The 16,551-nt window shown below is 33.3% G+C and overlaps 1 protein-coding gene across 3 annotated transcripts in view; it reads right to left on the bottom strand.

The window, feature by feature from the left end:
- The window catches only part of Dcc (DCC netrin 1 receptor), a 1,055,962-nt gene that overhangs the window by 263,850 nt on the left and 775,561 nt on the right, over nucleotides 1-16,551 (bottom strand). For all 3 annotated transcript variants that reach the window (XM_048806205.1, XM_048806204.1, XM_015482370.2), the window contains exon 12: nucleotides 10,946-10,995. In XM_048806205.1, the coding sequence (XP_048662162.1) occupies nucleotides 10,946-10,995 (50 nt within the window). The remainder of the gene's footprint in view (nucleotides 1-10,945; nucleotides 10,996-16,551) is intronic.

Below are 16,551 nucleotides of genomic sequence, written 5' to 3' on the forward strand. Positions count from 1 at the left end.
TAATGATGGTTGTGTTTAACTCTGAGCTCCCAAGATTTCTAAAAATGTTAAAAGTCAATTCTTGTTTGCTGGAGGTGCTGAAATGCTGAGAATTTATTGAAGACAAGCAACCAAAGAGGCCTCTTATTAAACTGGGAGAGCTAAAGTTTTGAGGTTTCTATGACGTTATATATGTCATGTACTTAAATGTTTGTTTATTATTAAAGAAATGAATTAGAGAAGATAAATATATGCAAACATAACCCAAGATGGTTAACAGAAATAATCTTTAAATGCTTCACTGACTTTTCTCTAATAAAACTTCCAAGTTAAGAGAGCATCTGGCTATTTTTCAACTAGCAATGTTTCTTTTAAGTGATATTATATTTGATTTCATGAAGGGGATTTTCTGTATTGGCCTCTAAATAAACACAAAAATGTTTCTCTTCCTTTGACATAAAAAAGCACATTTGGAAATGCTGAAATATAGATATCTCTGAAGAAACATGCATTGCTACTATAGCTATGGACACATTGTATTTTATACATACACACACACACACATTTTGCAATAAGAATCATTGATGCATAAAAGATAAAATATACGCCCTACTTCATATTTCAGAAGAGATCGGTTTTATTTAAGCCAATATGAGGCATTTATTCATACAGAAATCTCTTGTATGTGTCTCTCCATCTTAATTTATGTAAAAATAAAATAGATAACTATCTGTTAATAGCTACTGTATCTCAGTTAAAACACAAAAGGGTCTGTTAAACAGATTTCTCTGAAAGACGAGAAATGTTTAATAAGAGGACCTTTAGCTACTACAAAAAAAAATAGAAATGATAATTTTACTCTTTAAGACAAAATTATTTGAAGACACATTAATATATTCTAGCTGAATTAAGATTAGATAGGTAATATGATATTGTTAATTTTCTAAAATATGAATTTTTCTTAAATGTTTTTTACCCACTAAAGCATATTTTTCAACATATTTTGAAAATCCATTTGTACTCACTCTGGAGAGGACTTTCTCCAAAATGGGAAACACACAATGGTGCTTAGATTGTATCAATTTCATAGAGTTTTCAGGTAGACTGAGTAATGCACTGAACATCATTGAAAAAAATCATTTTTCTTTGTGAAAGAACGACATAATAAATAAGTTGATTTCAATCTCAAGTTATATTGAAAAATATATATTTTTATATATATGGATTAGATTAGTTATATTAGATAGATATATAGGTCAGACTCAGGTTAGTTACTAAAAAAACTTTATCTTAAAATACACTTATATTTAGGTTTACTATAATCTGACATTTTTATAACAACAAATCTTAAATGGTCAACAATCATAACTGCATATATATTATTTTTATTCTAACATGTGAGATAACTGTTTCCTATCTTTTTTTCTTGTCTTTGTCTTTGAACCCTTAAAATACTCTCTTCTGAGTCTTCACATTCTGAAGATAGCATTTTTGTCTTTTCTCTCCTTCTTCTTCTTCTCCTTCTCCTTCTTCTTTTTTTGGTACCAGGACTGAACTCAGAGGCACTTGACCACTGAGCCACATCCCCAGCCCTGTTTTGTATTTTATTTAGACACAGTGTCTTACTGAGTTTCTTAGTGCCTCACTTTTGTTGAGGCTGGCTTTGAACTCGTGATCCTCCTGCCTCAGCCTCCCAAGCAACTGGGATTACAGGTGTGGGGTACTGCACCCAGCTATGACCTTTACTTATACTGCTTGTCTTCACAGCTCCAAAGAGACTAGCATATCTGCATCCACACCTGCTTTCTCTGCCTTTGCTTGTCTTAGCAAGATGGACCTGTCTGATCCAGTTTCTTCTCTGGATCATGGGCCTTTTGGTCCACTAGTAGGATTATATCTTTGCAATTATCCACTCTCTTTTCTGAACTGCAATATTTTCTTTCTTTATGGTATTTTTTCTAAAAGTTGCAATATCTCACATATTCAAAAAAAAACTTTAAAAAAAATTTCCCAAAGCCTACTATCTCCTAAAGTTCCTATCCATTTTCTTCACTGTACTTTAGAGCAAAATGTCTGCAAACATTGACAGTCCCTCAGTTCAGACCCTTGATGCTCTCTCTGTTTTCAATCCCATTCTCACAGTGGCCATTTTGCTGTCATCATTCCCCTGTATCTGTCAATAGCACATGACAGAAGTAACAGCTCCTGTCTTTTAGAAACACTCTTCTATCCTGGGCATCTGTGAGACCATCCCTACTCACCCTATTCTTGCTTCTCCTCAAATGTCCATTTCTAAATGTGACATGTCCCCAGTTGCAATCATATTTCTATTTTCTCTCTTGAAGTGACTCCTAAATGACTCCTCCTGGCATGACCTGTCATCAGAACTCTAGTCTCATATACCCAATGACCTACATGATTGACATTCCTAATTTTATATCTAACAGCTATCTCAAATTCAAAATGTTCAAAAACTAATGGTCCCATCTAAAGTAATTTATTCTTACTCATCTTTGTCTCTTGAAGCAACTCCACAATCCACCAATTTTGATAGCCAAAAGCCTAGTCACTGTCTTGATGTGCCTTTCCTGCGATGTGCTTTACTGGAAATGTATCCTGATTTTTCTCTTTCAATCTCTTCTTCTGACTCCTGGATTCCTGCCACAATCATCTTCTATGCAACACTCAGTTGTCTCCCAGTTGGTCTCCCCCCTTCAGTCTGTTCCACCTCTGGATAGATTTCCTCACAGTAGGCAGTGCAGTCCTTAAAACAGTGAATCAGATCACGCCCCCTTTGAAACCCTTTTGGCCATCTACAGAATGAAATCCCAGCTTCTCCCATGCCCTAAAAAGCCTCACATGATCTGGCCCCAACCAAGCAATCTATTCATACTGTCTCTTTAGGTCCCCAAATCATGCAAAAATGAATTCTCTCTCCCCAGCTTTAGTGCCAGTAATTAGCTGACACGTCATGCCTTCCCTAAGCATGCACGATGCTGGCCTCCTCTCATAACTCAGCTTCAGTGTCATCTCCTTAAAAAGCCCTTCCCTGACAATCTGATTTAAAAGAGATACTCAAAGCAATTCCATGTCACATTTCTGTGCTTCCTTCTTCACAAAATCCATCACTTTCATCTGCGAATTTTTCATTTATTTGTTTATTAGTCTATTTCCCTGTACTAGAATGTAAGTAAGCCTGAAGAAAGAAGGATGTTGTATTGCCTTTGATATAAGCTTTTCTAGCAATAAGGGCATCTCAAAGTTGGTATTCTAATAATTAGTTTAATAAGTAATACATACAGAATTGTTTTAAAGAGTAAATTAAATAGTGCTTTAATTATTTAACACATTTCCAGGCCCAGAATACCTGCTGAAAAAAGTTAGCTGCTGCAGTTATTATAATTATGATCAGGTGCTCATTTCATATATGAAGAATGATGATTACAATGTGTTAAATCTTTCAGGTAAAATACTGGCATCTTAACAGGTTTCTAATATAAACAATACTTGAAGTAACACTAGTAATTTTTTTTTTTTTACACAGCAGTGAATATTTCAACATCTCTAAAATCAAATCACATAATAAGCCACTGCTGTTGCCTGCTGGTAGGACTGAACCCATTCATGTTTCCTAACTAATCAACCATTCCAACTATAAGGCCAACCTCCATGAGCTAAATTAAAATCAGAGACCTTATCACTAGACCCAGGTTCATTTAATTTAAGCCCATTATTAAACCTACCACTTTTCAAAAATGTATGACTTGAAGGAAATCTCATTAAACTTCATGGAAAGGCTAAAGTAAGCTTTGCCTTCAGAGCTAACCAGAAATGGAGCCATTAGAAATGTGTGTGATGAAGTATAAATTACAAGGTGATATTAAAGCCAGACTAGAGCTCAAAAGAGAAAGATATTCTATCACATATTTTAATCTCTTTTTCAAAATCCTTTGTGAAGGTAGACTAAATAGCAATGATGATAATAAATTTGGAAAGAGCAAAATACAGCACCCTCAAAATATAAAACAGCAAAAACCTGATGTATTTTAAGTATTTGAAATATGAAAGATGAGAAGATTCTAGAAAGTCTTTTTCTAAGTCCGATTTATATTACTCAATAGTTAACATTGGCATGGAAATTTAATCATGTCTCTAGCCTGTTCAAATCTTATAGTTACCAAAGGAGTTTTAACTCCCTACTCTACAGTTATGCCTGTAGGCGCTTTATAAAAATTTATTCCTTGATTTGTTTCTATTCTAACTCTTCATAATTCTAATTTTTTCTTTTCATTTTCACTAAATCCATATTTATTTTTAAATTAATTCATATGATAATGTACTTTTAGGGAGGATGATGTTGTTCAACATATGGGATACACTGTTTTTGTTTGGAAGTTATATGATGTCATTAAAATAATTAACTTTGAAAAAGTTGTAAAGATAATATTTGATCTCTAAAGTTTTTGTAGAAAAAGTAATTTCAGAAAAGCTGAGTTAAACAAATACTTCTCATTGTCTTCAGTATCTCCTATATTTCTCCCAATTGTTTAAACCAAAGCAACCTCATTCCTTGAGAAGGTATCTTGAGACAAATATTCTCTGGAACAGATTTTAGTAATAACTGCTCTAAGAAAATGTATGAGACTGTGATATAAAACAGGTTTCGAATTTCCAGAATATTCTTTTAGTCAACTTACTTACACAATGCATTAACTTTGCAAGCTGTATTTATATAAATTAAACAATGTTTATTTTTTTCTTTTTTAACTTTGCTACCATTCCTTCCCATTCATTGTTTATAAACTGACTGTATTTTCACTGAATAAAAGTTTGTTTTGTTTTTACAACTTCAAAAAAATAAAGTCAAAGAATTAATTTAGCTGTGGTTTAGGAGATCTGGATTAAACTGTGATTAGATTAGATAAGAAAATGATACTTGTGACAAAAAACTATGCTTTTAATATTACTCCAGAATAATGCCATACAGACAGCTGTCTTTTCTTACTATTAAATATGACAGTTAAATCAGTTGGTTTTCTAAAAATAATTCATAATGGTAGAACTTTGAAACAGAAATATTCTGGAAGCACCTTCAATAACGGGAAGTGAGGAGTTTCTTCTGAAACCATTAAGCCATCTGCCTGTATTTCTGACCATGATGACTCATTAATTTTCTTTCCCTATGAGTAAGGATCTGAAAAACCCTTAAAGTGCTTTATTTCTCAATTATAATGAAAGAAAATAAAAGAAATATTCCATGAACTAGTCTGCTCCCTCCTTTATCAAGGAAATCAGAATGCTGAAAGTAGAATGGGGGCTGCCAGGGACTAGGTCAGGGGAGGCAAGGGAAGTGATAGTCGATAGGTATTGGGCTTCAATGTGGGAAGATGAGAGAAGTTATGCAGGTGGAAGGTGATGAAGGTTGTGTAACAAACAGTGTGAATGTTGCTCAGGTGACTACCTGTAGATTTTAAATGGATGAGATAGGGCTGTGGATGTAATTCAGTGGTAGAGCATGTGCTTAATCCGTCTAATCATGAAGAAATGATAAAAATGATAAACTTTGTGCTAAGTATATTTTACTACAATTAACAAAATATCAATTAAAGAAAGAAGTAGACCAGGAGTGGTGGCACACACCTTCAAAGCCAGCTTGCGCAATTTAACAAGGCCCTAAGAAATTTAGCGAGACTCTGTCTCAAAATAAAAAATAATAATAATAATAATAATAAAAAGGCTGAGGATGTGTGGCTCAGTGATTAAGTGCCCCTGGATTCAATCCCAGGGACCAAAACTAAAGAAAGAAAGAAGTAAAGAAGGAAGTAGGAGAGCCAATATACAAAGATGGATTCTACCCAAATTATAGCTCAGTTTTAGACTTCAGAAAACCTCAAGATTTATTACATGTTGTCTGATGTTAAGTAACAAAAAAAAATTTATAGGCTGCTTTATTCCACAATTTTTTGACAAATAAAGAATAGACAGTAAGAACTATCAGGAAATATTGCCTTTCTTACAATTATACTCCTACTTCCACACCGCCTCTCAAACTTTCGGTCATTATCTATGTTAAAAGAATAGTTCATAACCCACTTGAATCAAAGTGTGGAATATGATATGTCAAGAAATTTGTAATGTTTTGAACAACCCACAATAAAAAAAAATAAATAAAAAAAATAAAAATAAAAATAAAAAAAAGAATAGTCACATGACAAATAAATGAAAGAATCAATAATTAAAATAAATGCAGAAGATCTATATCTATGTGGATAAAATTGATTGATAACTAGGCCACATCCTACATTCAACAGAAAAGCTTTGCATATTATGACTGAGTACAGATATCAGCCTCATTTGTGTGAGCCTCATCATTAGTGCATTTAAACTGTCCATCGGTAAGCAGATGCTGGTTTCTAATTTATCCTTTAGTGAAATCAATCACTGAGGGCTCCTATATGTCCCCTTGTTCTACATTAATTCCATTTCAGAAATTCACTCCATTTATGAGCAAGGATTTGGAGCTTTGGCAGAAAGTCAGTGGTCAAAATCGATTTTATGAAGGACTTAGAATAGTTCAAAAAGAAACAAAAGAAGAGGTTTTTCTCTCCGTGAGCTACCTGAGACAATGCCCCTGTCCAACATAACAGAGACCAGCACTCACAGGAAGCATGTTGAGACTAGTGAAAGAGACCCAGAAGACCTTTGTAAAAAGCATGTTTCCAGATGGTTGAGATGCAACAGAGAGGAAAGTGAATTCAACTCCTTTTGCACAACCAACAGACAACCCAGTTTCTAAGAGAAAAACACAAACGCAAAGCAAAAACACAGAGGACTTGCAAATTAATATTGTAACTCAAGTTGATGGTTTGTTTCTCATTCCACTCGTTTCTCCCCATCTTCTCAGCCCCAACTGGGAATCCAGAGCAAGTGACTCACTTAGAATCCACCTGGCTACGGACTTGTGTTTCTAAGAGGTGTCATTACCCTAATGGCAGGGGACAGAGATCTCAGCTCAACTTCATCATGTCACACTATTTCTCCAGAAACAGGCCTCTCTCTTCAGTAACCCAATAATACAACAATCAGATTTTCTCTCTGCTATTACAAGATACAGGGACTTAAAATATCTGGGGCCAAAATTACAGTTTGTTTGCAGTGTTGGTAATTGTTGTTTTAATTCTACCTTTGGGTAGTATCTGGGTAAAGGGAATTAAATGAACTCAAAACACATTTTCAAGCTTTTAAAGCATGCCAAGTTCTACTGAAATGTGGGGGAAGTGAGGCAATTTAAGTTGCAAGAACACCCCAGGAACTTATTACACCAAGGCATCATGTACACTATTGAATTATGAGGGAATAAATGGGGACCAGGTTTTAGGAATGTAACAGAAAGACATTCATATAGGTAAACCTGGTGTTTAAGAATAAAGATTTCAACAATAGACAAGTGTGAGGTGATATAATGGGAGGAATCCACAGTTCTGCATTGTTTAGATTTTTAGATTTAAATTCTTAAGTGTTCAATGATGCATGTGCCATGATTCAATAGGTTTTTTTGATGGGTGGGATAATTAACTTTTCATTCCCTGAAGTCACTTCCTAGTGCCCAGTCAATATCTGAACTTGTGAGTTAAGCCCTATAAACCCTAATCAATTTATTTCTGCTGATTTCTCTCAGTCTACAAAGATATAATGATAGAAAGTTATAATGATTCCAAAAAGGCATAATTATATAGCCACAGATGTTTGGAGCTATACAAATTTTGGGATTCTCTCTCAACCCCTGTGATCAGTGAGGAAATACGATAAACTTTGAATTGTTACAACAGATTAAGTGTGGTTAGGTGAAAATGAATATTCTCTCATGTTTTCCTATTAAATTCTGAGTTCCGTGAAGGCTAGGTATGGTTTGTATCAAGAGATTTACACATGATATATAGTAGGTATGGAGTAAAAGTTGAATGAATAAATAAAACTGAGACATACTTGATTTCTAGAGTCTCAAAAGATCTAGCTAAAGATGCCAAGTATCTTGAGTCCTAGCATACTCTAAATGTTCTTATTCCTAGAACTTTTCAAATGGAACACAGAAAAGTAGATGGGTGCCCACATTAGCTCTTTCCCTTCTATAAGCTTGTCTTCTATAAAATAATTAAATTTGGATATTTATTTGTTCAAATAATTGATTTCAAAGTAAATTCAAGAAAACTATTTTTATTTCAAAAATGTGTCCTAATACAGCAGTCACATTTAAAAGTATGGATTTCTGAATTATTATCTTCCCCTGTGAAGATGTTACTTCTTGTAAAGAAATTTTACTGTGAGAAATAAATATCTCATCATAATCCATTGCTACTTGAAATCTAATATATTTAACTTATTATTGCTAAACAAAATGTGTGGCCACAATTAACCTGCACAATGTTCTATTATTTCAACTTTGTCAATGGAACTCACTATATTGGGTTGAAAGGCTAAGAGAATTCCCTTCAGTTCGTTTATCTACATGTGTGAGAATCTCTCTGAATTTTCCAGATATGGATTTCTCAGGCCAATTCCCTTACTGATGTCCATAAATAATGAATATGTATAAATCATCATTTTATACTTCAAAATGACAATTTGGTTCTATGTACAGAAATATCAGTCCTTTTTCTTCAAAAATATTTGTAGTACCAAAATTCTTCAATGACCATCAATAAAATGAGCATTTTTCCTTAGAATTGCAAATATGTCTTAGAATAAATTTTCAAAATGTGACTCTTATCTTTTTATCTTAAAGGAAATTCCCAAGTTAAAAAAATGTAAAAAGTTATAATTCTGTTAATCTAAAAATTCATAATACTTACTCAAGTATATGATATTTCTTTTACAATATAACTTGTTCTTTGAAATGGTAGTATTCAAAGGTAAGCATTATGTATTTGATAACTTTTATTTTGAACAAAAGAATATCAAAATATAGTACTATTTTTGGCTTTCCTGGAATCAACATACTGTGAATGTAAAATACAGTGTTTTGATTATTCAATTTCTATCCTCTTGAAAATCTCAAAGAAAAAGAGTTAATAATTCCTAATTCCTTAGAATCTAGGAAATAAGATAACAGAGGGAAGAAGAAAGGGAGACAGAGTAAGAGACTTTCTAAAGCCTACTGTATTCCTTCTGAAAGGTGAATGAAAAGTGATTTTTTTTCTAGCAATGCAGTGCTTGAGAAATCAACTACAGGAGGATAGAAGACGATGCAGCCACATGGGGTTGTTGCAAACAGTGCATATTATAGAAAAAAGTGAGTTGTAATATTTGTGTGTATATACAAATATACATATATAAAATTATGTTGAAAAAGTCAATTTTGCAATCCAGGAATTCTCTCTTTAGGAAGATAGTAAATTCATATTCAAATATAGTCAGCATCCACAGTCATTTGATAATACCTTATTCACAGTTCAGAAGAAAATATTCACCCTTTGCAGAAGTACACTTGTAAAGGACATGAGCACACAAACATAAAATTGCTTATGTATCTATTTCTATGTTCTGCCCTGGAGGAAAAGTGTGCATGAAACATTCTCATAATAATGGATCTTTAAACAAGAGAAACTACAATATATTTTCAAATTTTCATTCAACATATGATAATCGTAAAATCTACTTGGCTCTGCACTGGCAATCTATTAAGTTGAACAGCATATCTGTAAAAGATTTAATGTTCTTGCAAGAAGTGTCTTTTTTTTTTACAAATATGTTAATTTGGGGTTTTATTTCTTATTTTTTCCTCCCTGGATTCAGTTATTTTCTTCATTCTAATTGTGTATTTGTCTCACTGTTTCTTATCTATCTAATACAGTGGTTAAAATATGAAGATAACAATTTCAGAGACATTTAATTAACTCTAAAAGATAATAAATTCATGTGGCATAGACAAATCTGATCTCAGCCACAAAATATAGCTTCATCGTAGATTTTTGCAAAATATGACAAGGAAGTGCTCATGGAATGAACACTTCACTACCAATACAATATTAAATTCTTTGCATATGTTATGTCACCACTTTCTCATGATAGGACAATAAGGAAGGCATTGACACCATGCTATTTGAGCACAGAAACAGGTGTAGTGATGCTGGATGCTCTACTAGAACCACACGCAGTTTAAAAAAGGGGAAAAAGAAAATGGAGTGTGAAAGCCAAGCGTATGTCTTTCCCTAAGACTCATAATTTCCCTGATATCTCCAGGAGAAACAATTTAGACCAATCCTCTTATTAAAGAGGTGAGTACAATGAGGTCCCTAGGAATTGAAAAGCTTTCTAAAAGTTCTACACACAGCCTGGTCATGATGACATCTCATCAGATCAGTTCTACCCTCTTAGGTGGCTCTGGCATATTTTCAACCCTGAGTCACGCTTGAAATATGGAAATTTTTTTCTGCATTAGCCTATGTATCTTTGGCAATACTTAGCCAAATTCAAGCTTGTTTGAAAGTCAAAGCCACTTTTCAGACAAGGAAACTAGTGATGACTGGGTAGCATTGCTTTATAAATATAGTCTCACTGCACCTCAAGAATGACCTTTGATGTCTATATTTACGAGGGAGGACAGAGACCATCATGAAATAATTCAATTCTGATTAAGCTGTTAAGGACCGAAGTCTTTTCTTGCCCCAGTTCTTTAATTTGCCCCATTTAGTACTCTGCTAGGTATTTGTCTACTATAGTGATTATAATAGAAGAGACGTCCTTGTCTCTTGTTGAGATACCCTTAACCACTATAACATCTATAAAATCAAATGTATCAGAAGTAAATCCAGTTTATTCAAGTGTGGTGAAGAGCATATAGGATAAATCTGCACTGTCTGTTGTTCCAGAACATTCCTTCACCACCCTGTACTCACAGGATGGCTGGGTTAGCAGAGGTTATACATAAAAAACAGGTAGGGAATCAGTGAGCTTTTGGCTGACTTACCCTTGAGTTGACCACTTCCAGGGAGACGTTCTGAGGTGGGGCACTTGGCACTGAAAGGAATCAAACAAGTAGGATGGTTACTGCCAAAGTCTTGGAAGAGAAACTCCAACTCTCTGGTGAAAAGAGGAAGTATATCTTTCTCACAGTTCATAATTATAATGAGGTAGGTTAAGGCAGGTGGTCTTTCAAAAATTTTCGTGAAGAGATGAGAAATAACCTTATTTGTATATGCTTTCTCGGTTGGTGGGCCAGTTAGTTATCCATCTAGGGAGCCCCCAAAACTGTTAGGCAAAAGAGCACCTGCTGTGATACCAAATACTGACATTTAATTACAGCTTTCTTATAATAACCTTCCTAGAGAAACCAATGGAAACACACAGGAGATTTCCTAGAGTGGTATTAAAGGTTTAAGAGACTGCACATTTCAGGATCTGCATGGCGTTATGATGAAATATATCATTCTAATGGTCACCCAGGTTGCTTAATCCCTTTAATGCAATGTTTATTATCTCTTATCTTAAAAGTGTAAAGAAGAAATACTTTCACAGGTTTTTTTTTTCTGTTTATAATGAAACCTGTGTGTCATCCATGCAAGCAGCCTACCAAGTAGCATTAACCCTGTCAATTCCATCAACAAAAGAGCAGTTCATTTTCTCTGGATGTTTCTTTTGATGTACCCACTTCTTTATGGAAGAAAGAAGAACATATACGGGTCTATTTTAATACCTGTAAGAAATATTTACTATACCAAAAAGTAAATATTCTATCATGCAAATAATTCAAAGACAAACATTCAATGAATAGCTGTTAGAGGTCAGGGACTATTTTCTAGCTGTCTGGGATGAATCATACATAAAACAAAAAACCCTCCTGTCCCACAAAAGAAATAGAAACAGTATTCAATAAATTCTTTACATGTATTAATCTATATAATAAGTAGCCCCTATCCTTTTTGGTGACAAAATGGTGATATAATAAAAATTAAATATTCCTGGACATTTTCAAGACCTTAGATCCATTTCTTATCATGTTTCCCCTTATTTTAACTTAGACAATATCTGTTTTTTTTCCTAAATGTTTCTTTTATTTTACACTCAATCTATTTATGCCCTACTCAGATTTTACTTTCCAGAAGGTAACAAAATTAGTCACCATCACAGCATGTTATTTATCTGATTAATCTTTATATCCTCTGAACTGACGTTTCAATTAATATTTACTGAATTGAATTAGGAAATAAATATTTACTTAAATATTGGTTCCTGGAACTTTCTGGACACAGTGGAAATTGCAATAATTTAGTGTGTATTAATTTTGAACCTGTCTTAGTGCCGAACAAAGATGGTAACCACTGAATAAATACTCACCTGGGGCTTGATTTTTATGAATTAAATCAACAATTCCTCTTTCATAAACATTCCTAATTTAGGAAATATTTCAGAATTTATTTTTATTTCACATTTTTTTAAATTAAGTACAGAATGTAACTACCAGAGGGACAAGGCTTTTTGTCTATTTTGATGCTGTGTGAAGTACTGAGAGTTTTCATGTATGTCATTCAGTATGCACATTCAGTTTAGTTGTTGATTGAGTAAATTAATTAACAGACAGCTTATATGCTCATGATAAAAGCTCTTTCATACTCAGGTTTTAGTCACCAGGTCTTGCAATTGTCTTTTATTAAATCAAGGTATAAACTGCAATTTTATTATTAATATTAAAAATATTTAATTAATTGTAAAAACTATATTTAAGGTATAAGTTACAATTTTATCATTTAAACTGAGGTAAAACATTGGGGTACAATATGCTCTATATAACTTTACAAAATTCTAAAATATTATCTTTAAAACAAAATTTGGAAATACTAATATAGTACTAAATACTAATCAATACTAATATTAAATATTAATACTAAGCAATCAGTTCTTAAACATGGAAATATTTATTGTTTAAATTTAATGTATATTGTCATATTTACATGTCATGTTTCATGTTGCTAATCATATTACACTCATTTGCTGACCAATTTAATGTTATCAAAACAATTTCAGTAATGCTAACTGAATTTATCACAGCTGATTGAATTTTGGAGGAAGGAAAAGGTAGATTTATTTTGTGTTTTGTTCTGGGTACTATACTATCTATCATATATTTTACCCTCATATATCATTTAAAATTTATAAATGGTATTTAACTACCTATTTCCAGTAGGCCAAGAATACACGAAGACAAAATGTAAATATGTTCATCTTCATTTTGTAACTACCACAATTGTAGAAACATCAAGAGTAATTCCTGTATTACAAATTAAAAGCCAATTTAATAAAATCCTAAATGTTTTCATAATAGTAGCAATGTTGTATTTTAGTTTTCTGTGGTATAAACTTCTCTTACTTTCCACTGATTCACACTAGCTATTCTTACAAGGTCAGGGTAATTAAAGAATTTTTTCTATAGTAAGTTTGGTTACCGATCCTTACTCATCTCCTTCCTCCTTCTCACTATCAGTTTCTATACTATTTAGAGATAAACCCATGCAAGAAATTGGGTTGGAATATTGGTGGAAGTAAGTGGGATATGCATCTATCAGGGATTTTCATTATTTGTTTCCCACAATGTCTTGCTGTTTCATGAGGCAAAAGGGAAAGAATATTTTTTGTCTTCAAAATGCCATGTGACTTGTCATTGACACTGGGTCTATTAAGGTCAATCAGAGGTGGGTCTGGAGGCCTCCCAACATGGTGGACCTTGTTGGTTTATACACATGTTGGTGAGGCAGTCTGTAAGGCAGATCAAATTCCCACATTTGTAAGTGAGCCTCCATCACCATAGTCACTTCAATTCCTCCCCTCAGCAAACACCTGCTGTCACATGCACACAGTTTATGGGTCAAAATAACTCATATATACTTACAAGTTTTTCTTTAAGATCCTAATATAAAACATTTATCACAGAATGATAGAAATTTGTCTCCAAGTTGTCCCCTGCCTCTTACTCATTATTTTATATGGCCTTGCTTACCAGCTTTGCTCCCTTTTTTACTTGGTTTTGTCAACTGTAAAGTAGGGAAAATTATAGTATTGTCAGGCTAAAGGTTAAGGCAAAGTGCTTAGATCAGGGCCTTGCTCTTAGCAACTACTCAATAAACATTAGTGTTAACAGTGATGGCAATAATAAGCAGATTTTTATAGGTGGTTGCCTATTTAATAGGGTCCTTCTGCTTTCAGACACAGAACAAGATGGCGTGGAAATTCCTGTTACTTCATTTATAAAACATATTAGTGACCTTACTATATCACGTAGTTCAAGAAAAACTGTTTTGGGAAGACAAAAAGAAAATTTGCAAAATTAGATATGATCTCGTGTTAAATAATCCCAATGGTTTGAAGAAGTGGGTCATTGTAAACCAATGGTACACTAGATGGAGGAATCTGAATGAAAATTATGTTTCTACTCAGAAAAACAATTAAAGCAGAGCTAAATTAGAAATGATGGCTCATCTGGATAAAAATATTTACAAGCATCTTAGCAGAACTGGGAAACCATTGGGATAATTAATTCAGAAAATAAATTACACTTAATTTTGTGTTTTTTACATTGTTCTCTTCCCTGATGTAAATTTTATGGTAAGGATTCCTCTAATGCAATAAGATATATGATGCTCTTTACAATGCAGATGCATTTAAGCACAGTCATTTATTAAATTAACCCCACAACTGGGAAGTCCCAAGATTAATTTTTTACACACACATTTGTATAGTTTGGATGAACCTGTCTAATTTATCCAACCAATATTTACTGAGTCAGGAAGAAGGCAGAAATGAATATAATACCTCTTTTGTATTTAGAAGCATTTAATGTAAAAAGCAAATATCTACGGGTATAGATAAGTATTATTAAAAGCTTGCATGTATGTCAGGCATTGTTTTAGGTGCTTGCATGGATTAGCCAATCTAATTTTCACAACATTTACCTGTTAGAACATACAAAAAGTCAAAGAAGTTTCCCTATGACTGGGACTGGGAAGCAGATGACTATTAAAGGTGACTGAAGACATCAAAATGTGGTGTGTGACCTCAGCAAGAACAGCTTCAAGACAAAAGAGAAAACATTAGATAGAAGTGGATAGAAGGGAACTAGGTAATGAGCCCATGGAAGCCAGGAGTGCAGATTTAGATTGGAAATTAGAAGGGAGGAGTTGACTGTAGAAATACATGTGAAGGAGGTCAAGGTGCCCTTGCCAAGGGGACCACAGAGTCCTGGCTTTCTTCTATCAAATGCATCGGGTAGAGGCAATTTAGTGTCTTTTCTACAGTGATTTTTATTGGGGTTAGGGTCATAAAATGCTTTTGTTTTACTGACAGACATTTTCTAACTCTCAACCACTGCACACTTCCAGAAGCTAATTCTTAGACTAATGATTAACAATCTATCTTTCTCACTTATGACATTTAAACCAAAGTGGAGAATAAGGCTGCAGCATTACAGTTCAGAGTGTGAATAAAATCTACATAAATTATGTAAAATATTCATTTTCATTTGTTTTTCTTTTATTTTTATAATTATAAGTTGTGAAATAATTTATTCTGCCAATATTCTTTTCTGTCTCCAATAACAGAATCAGATGGATGGGCAGAAGAATTACATTAAAATGATACTGAAGTGGCCTTACATATAAAGCACATTTTAAAATTGAAATTGAAAATGAGCATCATTCCTGTGTTCTCTCTGCACTGTCCTTTATCACGAGCATGTCTTTTGCTGTTCCACTGATACCCTGTGCAATGTCCACCCAGATACTTTGCCAGATTCAAGAATGATAGATTGTTCAAAGAGTCACAAGCTATAGTGATTTTTAAAAAATATCAATATTTACAGAAGTAAACTAAAAGGGTAATTATTGCAGAAAAGAGCTAGCTTCTTATCTTTTTTTTTAGATTCATGGGGGTCATCTCTACATTTCTGAACCTACCTGAGTCTCCACTGGCCTCATACCACATGTTCTGCTGTACTTTACTTTCACTTTTTTATTAGATTTTTCCAACTTTCATTATCCCTAGTTCTCTAGTTTTCCATGCCACTGCTTAATCAAATCTATTCTCTTGACCAGGATTCCTTCCTCTGTTTTATAGCATTAAGAAAGTCTAATCTTTCATTCATCAGAAAAAGTAAAATTAAAATATACATTTTCATGTTTACTATTTATACATTTAATGGTTGATATTTTGGGCTAATTCCTTATATTTTTAAATTAAGAGCTATTTAGGGGTACTGATTGTACTTTAAATCATCTGTGCCCTTTAGAATGAGGAATAACAGAAGCATGCCAAATTAGTCCACTCACAAATGAGCTTGCATTAGAGCATTTATAGAAATAAAAACATGCACAAAAATTATTTGAGCTCTTAGGCAACTGTCACACCTTTAGAAGGACCTATTAATATATCCTGACTCAGAGTACATACCTGGACAGAAGGTTTAAGTTTGATAATAGCATAAGTGAGTTCACAAAATTTTCTAATTTGTGTTAAAATATTCCGCAAATCTTTAGTCAGGAAGCCTAGAAAATGGAATCTATGACATACATGCCAATAGTATTTCAT

Source organism: Marmota marmota, unplaced genomic scaffold (assembly GCF_001458135.2).
Source record: "Marmota marmota marmota unplaced genomic scaffold, marMar, whole genome shotgun sequence".
Classification (NCBI taxonomy): Eukaryota; Metazoa; Chordata; class Mammalia; order Rodentia; family Sciuridae; genus Marmota; species Marmota marmota.